The 18264-nt window shown below is 34.3% G+C and overlaps 3 protein-coding genes across 8 annotated transcripts; all 3 read left to right on the top strand.

The window, feature by feature from the left end:
- The first annotated feature begins 1523 nt into the window (after positions 1-1523).
- LOC114194433 (phytoene synthase 2, chloroplastic-like) lies at positions 1524-3946 on the top strand. The gene is made up of 6 exons (XM_028084634.1): positions 1524-1915; positions 1985-2035; positions 2123-2295; positions 2393-2628; positions 2717-2909; positions 3144-3946. Exons 1-6 carry the CDS (start codon positions 1591-1593, stop codon positions 3327-3329), a joined length of 1164 nt encoding a protein of 387 aa, XP_027940435.1. The 5' UTR covers positions 1524-1590; the 3' UTR covers positions 3330-3946.
- Positions 3947-5013: 1067 nt separating this feature from the next.
- LOC114173880 (pentatricopeptide repeat-containing protein At5g39980, chloroplastic) lies at positions 5014-7308 on the top strand. Its single transcript, XM_028058543.1, has one exon. It carries the CDS (start codon positions 5088-5090, stop codon positions 7119-7121), a length of 2034 nt encoding a protein of 677 aa, XP_027914344.1. The 5' UTR covers positions 5014-5087; the 3' UTR covers positions 7122-7308.
- A 3846-nt stretch (positions 7309-11154) lies between these two features.
- LOC114184233 (DEAD-box ATP-dependent RNA helicase 37-like) lies at positions 11155-17262 on the top strand. Of its 6 annotated transcripts, none has more exons than XM_028071539.1 (8): positions 11155-11297; positions 11521-11592; positions 11702-12439; positions 12553-12636; positions 12721-12963; positions 13283-13450; positions 14110-14223; positions 16246-17262. In XM_028071539.1, exons 3-8 carry the CDS (start codon positions 11756-11758, stop codon positions 16735-16737), a joined length of 1785 nt encoding a protein of 594 aa, XP_027927340.1. In that variant the 5' UTR covers positions 11155-11297; positions 11521-11592; positions 11702-11755; the 3' UTR covers positions 16738-17262. The 6 variants fall into 6 exon arrangements, with proteins under 6 accessions (XP_027927340.1, XP_027927349.1, XP_027927357.1 ...); XM_028071548.1 differs by having other exon boundaries at positions 11157-11297; positions 11521-11584; XM_028071556.1 differs by having other exon boundaries at positions 11157-11297; positions 11521-11588.
- The last annotated feature ends 1002 nt before the right edge of the window (positions 17263-18264 follow it).

The raw sequence follows: 18264 nt of genomic DNA, 5'->3' as shown, positions 1-18264 counted from the left end.
ACAATTTCTTTTTTCACCCAAAACTAAATTGTAATTCTAATTAAAATCTAAATAAACTTTAATAGAATGCAAATACAAACCAAAATAAAAAAATACAAATTATTTATGTGTTGGATAAAAAACAAATTGCATGACCCTTTTATCTGCAGGTTTTTGAGCCAACCCGGCTTACCACGGATTCAACCCAGATGAACCGGGTCAAAAATCAACCCGTATAGAAATTTGTAAAAAAAAATTTCAACCAAATCCGACCTGAACCCATGGTGAGCCGGGTTAGCTCGTAAATTTCAACCCATTTTGACACATCTAATGTAGATGCATTTGTAGCATAAACATATTATAAGAGATTACGGTAGCTAAAAAAAATATAAATATACTTTTTGCTTATCCCAAAAATTAGGGTCCTTCTTCAAAATACAATTACAATAGCATAGTTGAGAATAACATTTTCCAATAATAACTTCTTCAAAAATACAATTGCAATAACATAGTTGAGAATCACATTCCCAATAATAACGCATTCTCAGATATCTTGTCTAATATGTGTAGTGTAAAAATTTAGTTTTAAATAAAAGAACCTTGAGAATCCATTGCTTCATTTACTCAATGACTTTCAAGAGCTGCCTTTGGCATAACCTCTCCCTGTAACTGTTTTTCTGTCTATAGAAGGAACTCTGTTTTTTGCTCTTTTTAGTAAAAAATAATTTTTAAATTATGTTTTAAATTATGCAATTCAGTGCAATTTGGGAGTGAAAATTGTTGGGAATAGTCCAAGTGTGAGTCAAAAAGTCCCACATTGGATAGAAAAGACAAAGTTAAACACTATATAAGAATAAAGACCCATAACAACATTGCCTTAAGGTTTTGGTGTAAAAGTGATGTCTAAGGTCTTATATGTGTAAGACTAATGTCATATAACCATATAGAACCACAATCTCTCAATGACTATAACTATGCCATGACCATCACCATAACCGTATATGAAAAATATATATAACCTATTAAAAATTGATTTCCAAAAGTTGAAGAAAGTTATGAAAAAAAAAAACTTTTGAATTACATAAGAAAAAACAATTGAATTACCAAAATGCGAAGTCCAGGAAAGGGATAATGCACGGAGGGAAGGCATCACGGGTGACTAAGATTCTTTACAACCAACTTAACTAGAAGACACAGATGCTGGAGAAAATTTTGGTGGCCTTTTAAAAGACAAAACCAGCATCTTTGAAAGTCCCGTTCTTGCTCAAACCAAACTATGTGACGCATAAATAAACAAATATTCTACAACTTTGTTTAATGTATAAACTAGGTCCCAACTTTATTATACAAATTCCGTTGTTTCATTCGTTAGCCAGATGTCAAGACTGAAATGCCATGTGAAGCATCAATCTTATAAGAATATTCTATGTTATACCAAATTACCATTCAAATGGTTGATGTTTACATCCCAAATTATACAAATTATAACCATAGTTTATACAGAAAGAAAAGATAAATATATAGTTGATAATAGGCTCCTTCACATTGACTTATATAGCTGCACGATCCCAAGTAAAGTACAATACAAGGTGCTAGCTTGAGAATAGAAAAATGGTGATGAGTTTATCATTTTCTTTGGTGACAGTAAAGCCTTATTCCATGAGTGTGAGCAATAAGAAAGCATGTCGTAGCCGAAGAAGATTTAGTGTTACAAGGGCAGAAATAACCGTGGCTCCCAATCCCCAACAAAGAAGGCAATTATCGAAGCAAGGATTTCCTCTAACGGATTTACACGTACAAGAGGTTGTTCACAGGCAGTCTCAAATTATTAGTCCTTGTAGCAAGCCTAAGCTACAGTTTCATTCAAATTTTCTGAATGACGCCTATGAAATGTGCAGAAATATCTGCGCCGAATACGCGAAGACCTTCTATCTAGGTATTCTTTCTGAATGACGTTTCAATCAGCATGTTTCTTGTGTGCTTTACCTGACATGATTGTAAACAGGAACCTTGCTTATGACGGAAGAAAGACAGAAAGCTATATGGGCAATTTATGGTAAGAAAATAATAACCACATAACAGTACTAGAAGATAGGAGAAAATTGAAAACAGGGAAACGGTAGCTTATTCTCTCTCTATGCAGTCTGGTGCAGGAGGACGGATGAGCTGGTTGATGGTCCTAACGCTGCGTATATGAGCTCTGCTGTTCTTGATAGATGGGAAGATAGACTGCACGACATTTTCAACGGACATCCCTATGATATGCTTGATGCCGCTCTTACTGATACCCTCTCCAAGTTTCCCTTGGATATCAAGGTCCTTAATTACTCCCTGTGTTATCATCATTAATTACTACGCATTAGTGACTAAGATCTATCTGATGAATTCTACTCTTCTGCTGCACTAATTACAGCCTTTCAGAGACATGATACAAGGAATGAGAATGGATACGAGGAAAGCTCGCTACAACAATTTCCAAGAGCTATATCTTTACTGTTACTATGTGGCGGGAACCGTTGGCTTAATGACTGTTCCAATAATGGGTATCGCACAGGAGTCGGTTGTCCCTGTACAAAGTGTATACGATGCTGCTCTATATCTGGGTATAGGAAATCAACTCACCAACATTCTTAGAGATGTCGGAGAGGAGTAAGTTTCTCGTAATTTCTATATTGTTACATGAAAAAATAAAATTGATATATTATTTCATGACCTTACTTACTCTTTTAATTATTAGTGCATTAAGAGGTAGAGTGTATCTTCCCCAAGACGAACTAGCCCAGTTTGGATTATGTGACAAGGATGTGTTTTCAAGAAATGTGAGTGAAAGATGGAGAAAGTTTATGAAACATCAAATTACGAGGGCAAGATTCTACTTCAACCGGGCAGAAGAAGGAGTTTCTCAGCTTGAAAAGGCCAGCCGTTGGCCGGTAGGTAAACCTGCATGTTATTTGTATTGGTACGCTGAAAGAATAATGCATTTTTCATCCGATATTCTGCTAAATGAATTCATGCTAATAGCATAGAAAAGCTAGGATAGATTAGGATTCCCGTACATACGAACATGCAGTTGCTCTTTATTGTTAATTAAGAACGCAAAGTCTCTAAAAATAGTTTAGACATATTGTATCAAATGCTGATTATTCTTCGTGTGTGATATGCAGGTTTGGTCCTCATTAATATTGTATCGTAAGATCCTAGATGCAATTGAAGACAACGACTACGACAATTTGACTAAACGAGCTCACGTGGGACGAGCTAAGAAATTTTTTACGTTGCCTCAAGCTTACACTAGATCTCTTTCAAATCACAAAACGAAATTTCGACCTTCATTGACAAGGCATATTTAGAAAACTGGTAGCCTGAAATTGTTTGTATGCCAAATACGTATCCAATGAAACACATTTACTTGGCTTCCTTGTACAGACAATTGGAAAGAAAGTACTGAAATCAATTCTAAATCAATATGAAAGCTTTCCTTTGCAACCGTCAACTTCCACGATGGATGCAACATTTCCACTTTTCAAATAAGTGTTTTTCTAAGCTTTTCAACTAATACGTATAGACAAAGGATTTGCCGACGTATGAAGTAATTTGTACAACGTTTTACCAAAATGTTGATGCCTGGAGCTACTTTAGAATGTCTGAAGCAAAGGGCAATGACATGCCAAATTGTCAATGGGCGTTGTGGTAAGTTGACCAGCTAGCCTGTGTTCAGAATTACCACGACCACCTACTCCAAAGCATGAAAGGCAGAACAACAATCATCTATTTCAGGCGTAACACTTGTATATCATTTAGACTGTATTGTACCCAGGAAGTTTAAAGGAAATTATCTTACCTATAATATCTCTTGACTTGTGAGCGTCCTTAATGCGTAACTTGAGCGCATATAAACAAGTATATGTAATTTTGCGTAGTTGTCAACGTATCAACTTTCTACCTTAATGGAAAAGTTTTTTTGACACCTTACTTTTTGTATGTGGGTATCCATCAATAACACGATTCCATGACACTACACGGGAGCATGCATCTGACTAAACACAGAAAAATCAAATTAGCAATAATTAATAAAAACATTCCAAGAAACTAAGCTCCTCTGCGACATTTGGTAGGACACCTTAGCGGCTTCAACTAAAAGACCCCAACTTAAGTACATCTGCAATAGCCCATTTTGAAGGACGACAGAGGAGAGGAGACAATTGTGAGAGTGGAGTTGTTGCAAAAGTTGGGATTTAGAAGGATGTTTGAGAAGAAGAGAGAACAAGTGTTGTGGGTTTTTAGGTTTGGAAGAGGACGAAGGAGGTGCGTTAATGGACGCAGAAAACGGTGATAGATGGTGGTGGGTGTACATGGTAATGGCTGCTACAATTACAAAACTTGAAAGTGAAAGAAGGTCTTTAGTTTCAAGAAAGGCATGACCAAAACAAAAACCATGGTAACGACTGCATTCCGCAGAGAAATGGTCGTTGGCTTGGCAGGGAATAAAATAAATGTAAAATAAATTCATTTTAAATACTGTAGATTATTAATTATATAAGTTGAGACAAATAAAATAAATAAATTGACAAACTTTTTCTTACAAAATCTAACAATGTTTGGTTTTTAAGATATATCAAACCTTTTTTTATTTTTTTAAATTACATCAAATATTTTTTTTATCTATTAAATGCGTGCATAATCAAAAAATTGTTAAAAAAATCTTTTAATAAATAAATAAATCTAACTTACGAAAGGAATTTAATTCATTTTACTTTTTTTATAAATGATTGTGAATTATTTTTAAGATAATGATATTTTGAAGATTTTTTTATTCACTTCTAATTTATCATTCTAATTATCTTTTAATTATTTATTTTGATTTTCTTTTTAATATGATATAATAATTTAAGAGTAATTAAATAAATGAATAAAAAAATTGTTAAAATATGAATTATCTTTGATACATGAACAACGAATCAAATGCAAATGATGTGTGAGGCCTGGTTAGTCTTTCAGTGAGGCCTTGTTGGTCTTTATAGGTAAGCAACAAAGATAGATATATTCCATATCCCATACATAAGAAAACAAAACAAAACCAAGAAGTAGTAAGCATAGGTTGATCGAAGATGTGCACGGTGTCAGGCTCTATCTTTCTGCTTCTGTGCTGTCCTTCATCTTCTTCTTCTTCAATATCACTTGTTTGTTGTTATTCCAATACCATAGCCAAAAGGAGGGTTGGCAATGGCATAAGCCATTTAAGTGCAGCCACCGCCACTTGTGCTATGGCTAAAGATGTGTGGAGCCGAACATGTGGATCTTCATCTTCCTCTCCTATTCCCAGGGAAAGTGGTAGCAGAAGGCAACAACAAGGTACGTGCTTGGACCGCAGTGTGGACATGGAAGAGCTATTAGCGGCAATTGGGGAGACCCAGAACGAGGATGAACTGTATGCGGTGATGTCCCCCTACAGCGGGAGGCAGCTGTCTATGCGCTTCATGGTTTCCCTGCTCTCCCGCGAGCCCGATTGGCAACGCACCCTTGCCCTTCTCGATTGGATAAACGAAAAGGCCCTCTATTCCCCCTCCCTATTCGCCTACAACGTCGTCCTCCGCAACGTCCTTCGGGCCAAGCAGTGGCACCTCGCCCACGGCCTGTTCGACGAAATGCGCCACAAGGGCCTTTCCCCCGATAGGTACACCTACTCCACCCTCATCACTTCTTTCGCCAAACACGGCTTGTTTGATTCTTCTCTCTTTTGGCTCCAGCAGATGGAGCAAGACAACGTTTCCGGCGACCTTGTCCTCTACAGTAATTTGATCGACCTTGCCCGCAAGTTGTGCGATTACTCCAAGGCCATTTCCATCTTCACCAGATTGAAAGCCTCCACCATTACCCCCGACCTCATTGCCTATAACTCCATGATCAATGTATTTGGAAAAGCCAAGCTCTTCCGCGAGGCCCGCCTTCTTCTCCAAGAGATGGCCGACAATGGTGTTCAACCCGACACCATCAGCTATTCCACGCTTCTTGCCATCTACGTTGACAATCAAAAGTTTGTTGAAGCGCTTTCTCTGTTCTCTCAAATGAATGAATCCAAATGCCCGCTTGATCTCACCACCTGTAACATCATGATTGATGTTTATGGCCAGCTTCACATGCCCAAGGAAGCGGATCGCCTCTTCTGGAGCATGAGGAAAATGGGGATTCAACCCAATGTGGTTAGCTACAATACGCTCTTGAGGGTTTATGGAGAGGCTGAGCTATTTGGGGAAGCCATCCATCTGTTTCGCTTGATGCAGAGTAAAGATGTACCGCAGAATGTTGTCACTTACAACACTATGATTCATATCTATGGCAAGACCCTTGAGCACGAGAAAGCTACCAATCTCGTTCAAGAAATGAAGAAAAGGGGTATAGAACCGAATGCCATCACTTACTCCACCATAATATCCATTTGGGAAAAGGCAGGCAAACTGGACCGCGCAGCTATCTTGTTTCAAAAATTAAGGAGTTCAGGGGTACGAATTGACGAGGTTCTTTACCAGACAATGATTGTGGCCTACGAGAGGGCAGGTTTAGTTGCTCATGCCAAGCGTCTGCTGCATGAGCTGAAGAGACCGGACAACATTCCGAGGGAGACTGCAATTGCAATTCTTGCCAGAGCTGGTAGAATTGAAGAGGCTACCTGGGTTTTTCGTCAGGCTTTTGATACTGGAGAAGTCAAAGATATATCTGTATTTGGGTGCATGATTAATCTTTTCTCTAAGAACAAAAAGTATAGCAATGTCGTTGAAGTGTTTGAGAAGATGAGACAGGTTGGATATTTTCCTGATTCTGATGTTATTGCTCTCGTGCTGAATGCTTTTGGAAAGCTGCGTGAATTTGATAAAGCAGATGCTTTATATAGACAGATGCACCAGGAAGGGTGTGTTTTTCCAGACGAAGTTCATTTCCAGATGCTGAGTCTATATGGTGCAAGAAAGGATTTCATGATGGTAGAGTCATTGTTTGAGAAGCTAGATTCGAATCCTAATGTCAATAAGAAGGAGTTGCATCTCGTTGTTGCTAGCATTTTTGAGCGAGCAGATAGACTAAATGATGCTTCCCGAGTCATGAATAGGATGAACCAAAGAGCAATCAGAAGTCACGATCATACTTAGTAGGGTGTATCCGCCTTCCCCTCTGTAACTTGTTGATGAACATTCTTTTAGCCCTATAATAATCACAAAACCTCTCATATTCCCTACCAAGTGTCATGTATATATGTGATATTCACCAAGACGCATATTCGGAATAGCGGCATCCTGAGAATTAATCATTACAACTCTGGCTTATTTGCAATCTTCATTTTTTAATGTGTCCTTTTGGATTGTCTTTTAAAATGTTCTTGACTTGATGCCTCTTCTTTACTGAAAGAGGAGCCGCTCTTTCTGCAAAAGTATGACTGTGTTTCTTATAAATCCGTTGAGAATTTCAATTGCAGATGTAACTAAACAACAATGCATTGTTTTCTTTCTCTGCGGAAATCATGGCTGTGCTTAGGAAGACGCTACAAAGTTTTTGTGCTGGAATTTTGGTTTTGTTAGTCAGACAGAACATCTACGATAATTTTTATTAATTGAGCATGGGGAGTTATTTTCTTTTTCCTCGATTACATGCTTATAGGTGATGATATGTTGCCGCAACTTTATTTATTTTTACAAAACAACATTCTGCTGTTATAGAATTACTATTTGTCGAAGAATAGTTAACAGAATTTTAGAATTAAATTGTCTATATGACGAGTAAATTTTCAATACTTTAATTGTAGTTATAACAGAGATCAGATTTTACTGAAAAACTAACTTATAAGTTGATTACTAGACTATGACTAGCTTTCCATGCTAGTTTATTATTGATTAAGGAATAAATCATTACATTGGTCTATTTTCGTAGGAAAATCTTAAACATGTCCCTATTTTTTCTTAATTAGGTTTTTATTTTACAAAATTTGTTGCAATTAAATATTTTCTGTTAATAGTACTCTAATGACCTTATGTGTCAAATGTTAACTCGGAGTTTCTTTAATTTTTTTATTTTTATTCTTTTTTATAATTTGAAAAAAATTGTCATATTTCAATATAATGATGTGTCACGTGACAAAGGCAGTGTGAGGTGGTAGTAACAGTACCACGTGTCACTATTGAATGTAACCAATGGTTAAAAATTCAAGTGTGAATCTAAGTTCCATATTGATCAGAAATGAGAAAGTAAAACACTATATAAGAATAAAAAACCCATAAACCCATTGTCTTAAGGTTTTGGGTTGAGAGTGGTGTCAATATTTTATGTGGTTGAGCTCAGGTCTCATTGGTGTTGTTTCTCCTAGTGAAACCCCCTCTGTAATCCTAACAAGTGGTATCAAAGTCGATAGTTAAAACCGGCTCAGACGAGTGCAGGTCCTTGTATCAAAAGTCTTCCTAACAGTGTGGGATGGGTTGAGAGTGGTGTCAATACCTTATGTGGTTGGGCTCAGGTCTCATTGGTGTTTGTTCTCCCCAGTGAAACCCCCTCCTTAAAACCTAACAACAATTTTCAATTTAGTCCCTATATTTGTTATTTTGTCTTAATTTTATCACATTTTGTTTAAACTGAAGTACTTTCATCCATGTTCAACTTGAAACAAAATTTAACAATCATATAAATGTCACAATATATTTTTAACAAGATTAAGTTTCTATTTTACATTAAAATTTATTTAAATATTGTTTCAAATATTTATATATCAATAATTTCTAGACAAATGTTAGAATTGGTTTAAAAATAATAACTTTATAAATTGAATTAAAAAAATTAAATAAATATATTTATTTAAATTGTTATAAAATTGTTTTTTAATTTTATATTTAAATGTATAAAGTTGTTATTTTTAAAACAAGTCTGACATTTATCTATAAAATTGTGAAGGTGTAACTATCAAAGTTGAGTTGTCTAAACCAAAACCGGTGGGAGAATCCATTCTACCATTCTTCATGGGTGAAAATAATTGATTTTGGTCAATTTGATTTAAGCAAAATCAATTATACTATTGTATAACGGTGAAGATAATCGATTCTCATACTTTTATATTTTGTCAGCATAATCAATTTTTGTGTCTGTGTTTTCCAGAATCAATTGTTACTTGTAAATCTCTTTTGACAAATTTGAACGGATAAATAATACTAAACTTTAACCTAATAAAATTATTGTTGTTGCTCGTTTATAGGAAGGAAAATAGTTTTGCATTCTTGATAATGAACATGATAATGTGAACGGTCTCCAGGAATTGAGATTTGATGAAATAAGTATGCTTAATTTTGATTTTATTAAAGATTTTCTTTCTATGCTTGTTTTATTAGCTAAGTTGAATATGAGGATGGGATGGGATGGGATGTATATATTCCTGTCATAATACACGTCTCCGTTGTATTTCCATCATTGTTGAAATTATTAAAATATTCACAATTAATTAAGTAATCATGTATATATATATTCTTTTTTATTTTTTATTTATTCTAATTATTTAGTTTGTCATGAAACTCATTCGCATTTCCAATACATTTTTTATCTTATCATAACTTTTATGTAATTATGTTAAAATGATGTATGTCAATTAAAAAAAATTATATTTAACATTTGAATATTTCTATTATTTTTTTAATATTTTTATTTATTGTATATTTTCCTTTCACATGAGAATGTTTAATACTCTCAAATTAAGTGTTTAATAGCATAAATCTTTCATTTACTAGGTAATATAAAAAAAAATTATTTACTTATTATTATTAATTTTTGTTTCATTTGAAGAATTTTTTTGTTTCGCTAAAACAATTTTTGTTATTTCTTAACCATTGAGTATATATATATTGATATTTGAAAAGTTTTCTTAGATCTCTAAAATATTTTTTATCTTATCATACCCTTAATTATAAAATTATTTTCCTTTGTGCGATTCCTTTCAATAGTCTTCAAATTGTTTACAAAACACACATTTGTTAATTTTTTAATTTGTTAATATTTTTTTTTATTTTCCATGTAGAATACTATTTCGATAAAGTTTATCAAATTAATTTTTATTTTCTAACTCCTTACAATCCTACTTTAATTTTTTCACTATAATTGTATAAATATTTTTTATTTACTACAATATAAAAATTTAATGTAATTGTCATGAATTTTTTTATAAGATTCAACATATATTGGAGTTCAAAAGATACAAGATCTATGTTAAAATTTTATTATTATATTTATTATTTGTTCTTTGCGTCATTTTGATCAAGTGATGTGTTATAATTTTATTAGTATATAAAAAAGAGATTCATTATAATTTAAAAATTGAAGTAAACAAACATTTAAAATATATTTTAATTTGAATATTTTTTTTTCTTTTATAATTTTTAGAAATAATTTTAAATTTTATCAACTATGTTTTATTAATGTTTGCAAATTTAATAAATGTTTTGATTTTCATGAAATTTTATTTGGTATTCTAATATAAAATGTAAACAATTATAATTTATTTCAAAGTATTTGATATCAAAGAAACAACCATCCTCGTAATATTGAATATTTTATAATTTTATGTTTCTTTTACCATAATTTTTTATTATTTTATAAAAATTAATTAAAATTAATATAAAGTAGTAAGAAAATAAGTACGGGTATGAGTACGAGATTATATCTGTTAACCGGTGAGGATGAAGATGAGACAAAAGTTTGATACTCGTTGAATTTGGGTATGGAAATCAGAGATGAATTTTTGTACGAAGATGTGTATACGATAACGAAACTCGTCCCCACCTTGTTGTCATTCCTACTACTAATATATTATTATACATATTTAAAAGTGTTTATGCAAATAGTAATAATAATAATAATTTCAAATTAGTTACCTTAAATTTCTTTTATTAAAATATTTTTTAACCTTCACATTAATCAAATCATATAATTTTATATATTTTTTATTTTTCTTTTAATTCAAACAACTTACCTTTATTTTAAATCATTATTTTTCACTTCCTCAAGTTTATCCTATACCGAAAGTATTGAGAAATGAATCCAAGGTGAGAAAATTTAAAATTAAAAAAATGTTTGTTGTTAACTAAAATGACCGTAAAAAACAAGAGTGAAAAAGAAAGGAGATTAGTGAAGAAGAGAGAAGAGAGAAAAGGGTTAGGGTTAGGGGGATTAGCATAGTTTAGACAGTAAAGAATTTAGTGCTAATATGGGTGTCTGGAAGACAACTAAGAATAGAATGGAATCGTGAGTTGAGATTTTCAGGAGCCGCAGACGCAAAGCAGCGTATCGCATCTCATCAGGTAGGGTTGAAAGCCTTGATTTGAACTTGGAAGCTGAAACAGAAAGAGCCTTTTATTTACATTCATACATTATAAATAAAAAATAAAAATGGAAAAAGAAAATAAAAAGAAAAGAAAATGAAGTGAAATAAGGGAGAGAGAGAGAAGGCGCATTCTTAGGCAGAAAAGATATTTTTGTATCTATCGCATCCAAGTTTGAAGGCGTGTTGTGTGTGGCGTTTAGGGTTTCTTCATCTTCGTCAACGATCGTCTACACTTGAGGGTTTTAGTCTTCCCAATACAGACAGGTAGGTAGGTAGGTTGTTTCTCTTCTCTATGCTCTTCTGTCTCACTCATTCATCCTTTTGATCATTCACCTCCTCTCTCTGCACCATTGTTATGTAATGTGATTGTTTGAATTGCAGGGTGAGGGCGTGAATCGTGATCCTTTGGAAGGAAGCACACAACACAGGGCAAGCATGCCAACATCGTGGGCTGATTTGGCTGCGAATTCCGCCTCTGAAAATGCGGGAACATCCAACTCCACAGCTCCGACGCGGCCCGTTTATGTGCCTCCGCATCTGAGGAACCGTGCAGCATCAGCATCAACAGAATCCACCCCTGCTCCGCCACCACCCAATGCGAATGCTAATAATAATGCCGGATCACGGTGGGGTGCGCCCAGAAACGGGTGGGGGAGCAGAAGCGGTGGTTGGGATCGGCGGGAAGTGAACCCCTTCGGAGATCAGGAGGATGCAGCTGAAGAGGGAGCAACAGCTTTTGGCGAGGAGCAGGAAAACACGGGAATTAATTTTGATGCTTACGAGGACATTCCCGTTGAGACGAGCGGTGAAAACGTGCCCCCACCTGTGAATACTTTTGCGGAGATTGACTTGGGCGAGGCTCTTAATCAGAACATTAGACGCTGCAAATATGTTAAACCAACGCCGGTCCAGCGGCATGCCATACCTATATCCCTTGGCGGACGGGATTTGATGGCTTGTGCACAGACTGGTTCCGGAAAGACTGCGGCATTCTGTTTCCCTATCATCAGTGGCATTATGAGAGGTCAAGGGCAGCCCCCCCAGCGGCCCCCTCGCGGTGCCCGTACAGTCTATCCACTTGCCCTTGTTCTGTCGCCGACTAGGGAGTTATCCGTGCAAGTTAGTACTTTCTCATTACATACACTCTACATATCACATGCTTCCTCTCTTTTTGATTCCCTCCACTGCTCTGCACATCTATATGAAATATATCTTCTTTTCGTTCCTTTCAGATACTTGAAGAGGCTAGGAAGTTTTCATATCAGACAGGGGTCAGGGTCGTTGTTGCCTATGGTGGAGCTCCTATAAACCAGCAGGTCTTCAGTCCTTGTTCTTTCCACAATTGAATATTAATATGTCGTTTACATTTGGCATAGGTCCTAACTAAATAAATTTTCCAGCTACGGGAACTTGAGAGAGGGGTGGATATTCTTGTTGCAACTCCAGGAAGATTGGTAGATTTGCTGGAGAGAGCTAGAGTTTCATTGCAGATGATCAAATATTTGGCCTTAGATGAGGCAGATAGGATGCTGGACATGGGTTTTGAACCACAAATAAGGAAGATTGTAGAACAAATGGACATGCCTCCACCAGGTGCCAGACAGACTATGTTGTTCAGTGCCACATTTCCAAGAGAGATACAGGTTTAATATTCTCTATGCTGGGCGGGAGGATGTGCCTAACCTTACGATTTTAGTTGTAAATTGTAATTAATCTAAGATGCTCGTTCCTCATGTTTATGTGCACCACATATTTGCATTTAGCTTTTTTTTATCCTTAATAATTCCTTCATCTTTACTCGTGGAAAGATCAGCACTATTACAATTAAATAATTGCTATTTCAAATTTTAATTGGGATATAAGTGGCAGACATCCTAGTAATGCAAATCAATATTATTTATTGAATGTATAGCTTCCTCATATCATCGTTTAATTTTGTTGTGATTTACTGTTAATATGCAGAGACTAGCCTCTGATTTCCTTTCAAATTATATTTTTCTGGCCGTTGGAAGAGTGGGCTCAAGTACCGATTTGATTGTCCAAAGAGTTGAGTACGTTCAAGAGTCTGACAAGAGAAGTCACCTCATGGATCTTCTTCATGCGCAGAGGGCAAATGGTGTACAAGGAAAGGTATTCTCAGTTCACAGAAAGTGTATTTTACTAGTATAAAACTTAATGTGTTTTTTGCAATTAAATGTAAAGAAATTCTTGTTTCCGAGAGCTTATTCAAATTGTTTTGGACTCAAATCAGCGTTTGAAGGCTGATCCATGCATGTATTTGTCTTGGGAAAATGTTCCAGAGCAATGAAATGGGGATTATGCTATGAACGCATAGTTTTCCTGAGTTGATTGATTATGGTTGTAAGTTATTTTTTTCTTTAACTATCAGCTTCTCATGTACAGTATACTGGCAGACTGAAGAAGCTTTTACTGTAAACATCATGATTATTATTGTCAGACACTCTTTGGACCTAATTTTGATGGGTTTTTTCTGGACTATGTTTGATCGATCAATCCAGTATACCTGTTTTGCATGATAATATTTAGGTCAATGCACGATACATGTATTCTGTTGTCTAAAACTTGGAATTTCTACTCCTTTTCTGTTTGTCCAAGAAGTACCAGGTGTTTCTTACTTCTTGACAGTTGCTTGTATATATTTTTGTTTGTGGTAAATTATAGCATAGATGTTGTCTTTTCCCATTGTATGGACATGTTTCTTTTCTCAAGGCAAATGCTATTACTTAATTATGTAAGACCTAGTTCATGGATGATTTTATTTTCTGCAGCAAGCCTTGACTTTAGTTTTTGTGGAGACAAAGAAGGGAGCTGATGCTCTCGAGCATTGGTTGTGTCGTAATGGTTTTCCAGCAACTACTATTCACGGTGACAGGTCACAACAGGTTAGTCTGTTGTACAATTATATCTGCTTTTGCATCTGTGTGTAGATCCAGACTAATACTTTGATTTATATTTGTTGTTTGATTTATATTTGATGGACAAGGCCCATACTCCAGCTATTCTCTTCTTTTTTTCTGCCTTAATAATGTTTGGTGCTTTGAGAAAGCAGAGTTGGACGCTTATGATTATATATGTCTGTTCATAGAGTTAATGTTGTGGAAAGTGGGGGGATGACATCTGACTTTCCTTGGTTTTTCTGTGTAAGGGCCTTGCATAAGACATTTTAAAAGATGGTTGAGTTAATGTCTTGGAAAGTTGGGGGAGGACATCTGACTTCCCTAGGTTTATCTGTGTTAGGACCTTTGTAAAGGCTGTTTAAAAAGCCAGTTGTAAGTCACTCGTAATAGAATAAAAGGAGAGAATAAGGAGTCAACCTGAACAATTCGATTGAAAAGAGGTAGACAGTTAGGGGTCATTTTTGTGTGTTGTATAGATTATTTATTTTGCATTATAATATTTAAGCTCACTTGTACTTTTGGTCCCCTTGTTATCATTTCTCAAATTTGGTTCTCATTTTTTGTAATTTTGGCCCCTCTGTTATTTTAGTTGTGCAATTTTGGTTCATTCATTAACTAGACATCTAATATTTGATTGAAAGGCTTGCATGATGGTACTGTTGTTGTGGATGTGCATTAAAGTGATATGCCTGCATTTATATTAAATTTTGGATGTGAAGTCAGTGGGTAGATCAAAACAATACATTTAAAATAATCGGGTTGGTGGGACACCAAATTCAAGAAATGGCAATAGTAGGGAGATTCAGCTGTCAATTGCCTGCTATCATACCGTGATTGCTGATAGGCGGGTGGAGTGGCCGCTCCCATTCGAGGATGTCTGAGCGGCTTACAGTAGGAGTGGCAGCCCAGCGAATCACAGGCAGAAGTGGGTTTTGCAGCCACTTGACTGTTTGGGCTGTTGAGTGTGTGCTGTTGCAGGGGAGTTTGATGGAGGACTTGTAGAATCATGCCTATTAAAGTCATTGCCTTTCTGTTCTTAAATCTCGTCTTATCCTGCCTATTGAGAGTACTGTGGCTTACTAAGATTATAATTAATATTAGTATAATAATAATAATAATAATAATAATAAAATGTGGAAAAAATAATAAAAGAATTAAGGCATATTATACATTATAATAAATTAAAAATGATAGCAAAAAAATAGAATAAACTAAATAATAGAATTAAATAATACTATAATAAGAATACTAAACAATATATATTGTTATATAATACATGAAACTATATGTACTTAAAAATGTAAAAAAAAAAAAAAGAAAACTTGTATAAAAGTGGCAATGAAGCCTCTATTCAGAATAGCTGTCATCTTCCCACCATCTTGCTTTAGCATTTTTAGGCGCTCTGCCCTGTTATCCATTATTGACATATGAGAAGACTAAAAGTGGCAATGAAGCCTCTATATAAAATTATTACCATCCAACTTCTCATAATGGCAACTTTAGAGTTTGCTGCTGTGCACTGCAATTTTAGATTGATTACTAGGGTGTTATCATCGTTATTAATCAGGAGTTTTAACTTGTTTACTGAGATGAGACTGTCTTCTTTCCTATCAAGAACAAGTTAGAACGCTTGCAAACTCAGATATGAACTCATCTAAACTTGCATGTCCATAGGCAAGTTCTTGAGTCCTTCTGTTTTTCTGAAAACTGAGTCAACCATAATCCTTGAAATCCATAGGCATTTCTCATATTAATTAATAGGTATTTCTATCGTGGGCAATGGTGGTTAGTGGCCTAAAAATGACTATTATGCACATTTGTCCTTGGCAATGAATTATTTTTGAAGCTGTTAAAACTGACTATTACTTACTCTGTTTGAAGCTGAAACTTGCAAATATCATACTGTCTCAAGGTCAAATGTTGTTGCAATGATTTTGCAATTATATTTTTTGAAATATTTTTACGTTTGTGTATCTATATAGGCTTATTATTTTACCATGCTTGCAGGAAAGAGAATTGGCATTAAGATCATTTAAAACTGGCAACACCCCCATATTGGTTGCAACTGATGTGGCTGCACGCGGGCTTGACATTCCTCATGTTGCCCATGTGGTTAACTTTGACCTTCCTAATGATATTGATGATTATGTACACCGTATTGGAAGAACAGGGCGAGCAGGAAAGAAAGGCCTTGCAACTGCGTTCTTTAATGACAACAATGCATCACTAGCTAGGCCTTTAGCAGATCTGATGCAAGAAGCGAATCAAGAAGTACCTGATTGGCTCTCACGGTATGCTGCTCGCTCTTCTATTGGTGGTGGGCGGAACCGTCGAACAGGAGGAAACCGATTTGGTGGCCGTGACTTTCGAAGAGAAGGTTCTTTTAGTAGGGGTGGTGGTTCTGATTACTACAGTACAGGAAACAACAGTGGTGGATATGGCAATTCTGGTGGTTATGGTGGAGGATATGGTCCTGGGGTAACTAGTGCTTGGGACTGATTTTCAACCCCTAATAGCATTATACAGTGTCTTAGGTATTAGGTGCAGACTTACACCTATAGGGTGATTTTCTCCCTTTTTTGTCTTTTAAAGTTCATGTTCTTCAATTTACTTTTTCCTTCCCGGTGTGTCAATCCAACATCATTTTGTACGGTTTATAACTCTAATGACCAAGAGAGGTGTGGGCGTGTGCGGCATCATTACCAGAGCAGTAGAGGTCGTGCAGTGTCAGTAGGTGTTGGCAATGGCGATTACTAACATGTTACTAGGATTCGTTTTTACAACTATCTGTACCCTTTCATTTTGGGTGGTTATTTTGCTGAGAGAAAGGTTGTAGAATTAAGGTGGGAGAGGTGCAGGCTTTTATTTACAGTTGTGGCTATTTATCTCTTGATCATCTTGTGTTTCTTCACAATATATGTTGTCATTTCGAGTTTCCCCATTTTTTGATGGGCTAAGGTTTTGTAATATTTTAGTTGTGACTAAAATGAATGAAAATTATTCTTTCCGGATCTTTGTATTTGACATTATGTGGAAATGTTTGTTCATGGTTTTTCTTACACGAATGCATTAATTTCTTTTCAAACAAGTGTTAAGAGAAACACCTATATCTTGATAGTATGTTTTGAAGTAATTAAAATAATATTGTTTTATAAAAAAAGAGAGAAAATTAAAATTTTGTGACTAGTCACTTTTTTATGTATGCATATATATTGAAAAAATTAAAAAATTAAATATTATTTAAAGATTTAAATTTGATTAAATTTTTTTATAAAATTTAATTTTAAAATTATATAATATGAAATAAAATTAAATGCTTTTAAAGTAAAATGTTATCTTAAGTAGAGAAATTCGACTATTTTGTCTCAATAAAAAAACTAAAATATAAAATTCAAAATATTTTGAAGATGAAAGTTTACGAAAGAACATTTCAATATATATATTTTTCAATTGTTTAGAATAATAAAAAAAAATCAAATTTTAGATCTAAATATGTGAAAAAATAGACTAGATTTTCATTTTAAATCTATATCTAAATAGTTAGATCAATTTGTAAATTCATATTTAAATATTTGAATAAGATTGAAAATCCAAATTCATTTCTAAATCTATTTCTAACGAAACATTTTTTATTTATAAATCCAATTTTAATTTTAAATTTAATTTTAAAAATAAAATAAAGGTCTTGCTAATTAATATTCTAAGGGTACCGATTAACAAGAACTAATAATATTAAATTTTACAAAAGTTAATACTTAATTGTGATATTAAATAAATTATGATCTAGTAATTATTAATATATTTTTACAAGACAAAAATGTTTATAAGTTTTGAATAACTTTGTTTAATAATTTATTTGATGCACAATAGTTAAAAAATAATAAAATAACTATATTTTAATATTACTAAAAATTAAAATATAATTAAACATAAAAAATGTAAATTAATAAAAAATAAAAATAATATTAAACATCTAAAAAATTTACATTTCATCGAGAGATTCTTCAAGTCTTAAAGAGATTTTTC

Source organism: Vigna unguiculata, chromosome 1, assembly GCF_004118075.2.
Source record: "Vigna unguiculata cultivar IT97K-499-35 chromosome 1, ASM411807v1, whole genome shotgun sequence".
NCBI classification, from domain to species: Eukaryota; Viridiplantae; Streptophyta; class Magnoliopsida; order Fabales; family Fabaceae; genus Vigna; species Vigna unguiculata.
The sequence above is the reverse complement of the archived record's forward strand: the minus strand, read 5'-3'. Positions and strand labels throughout refer to the sequence as shown.

What these genes read in the sequence shown, in the direction of transcription:
- LOC114194433 (XM_028084634.1), top strand. Translation starts at nt 1,591, where the DNA reads ATGGTGATGAGTTTATCATTTTCTTTGGTGACAGTAAAGCCTTATTCC. An exon ending in CTTAGAGATGTCGGAGAGGA is followed by an intron (nt 2,629 to 2,716) that starts GTAAGTTTCTCG and finishes TTTAATTATTAG; the next exon opens with TGCATTAAGAGGTAGAGTGT. An exon ending in AAAAGGCCAGCCGTTGGCCG is followed by an intron (nt 2,910 to 3,143) that starts GTAGGTAAACCT and finishes TGTGATATGCAG; the next exon opens with GTTTGGTCCTCATTAATATT.
- LOC114173880 (XM_028058543.1), top strand. Translation starts at nt 5,088, where the DNA reads ATGTGCACGGTGTCAGGCTCTATCTTTCTGCTTCTGTGCTGTCCTTCA.
- LOC114184233 (XM_028071539.1), top strand. Translation starts at nt 11,756, where the DNA reads ATGCCAACATCGTGGGCTGATTTGGCTGCGAATTCCGCCTCTGAAAAT. An exon ending in CAAATGGTGTACAAGGAAAG is followed by an intron (nt 13,451 to 14,109) that starts GTATTCTCAGTT and finishes TATTTTCTGCAG; the next exon opens with CAAGCCTTGACTTTAGTTTT. An exon ending in ACGGTGACAGGTCACAACAG is followed by an intron (nt 14,224 to 16,245) that starts GTTAGTCTGTTG and finishes CCATGCTTGCAG; the next exon opens with GAAAGAGAATTGGCATTAAG.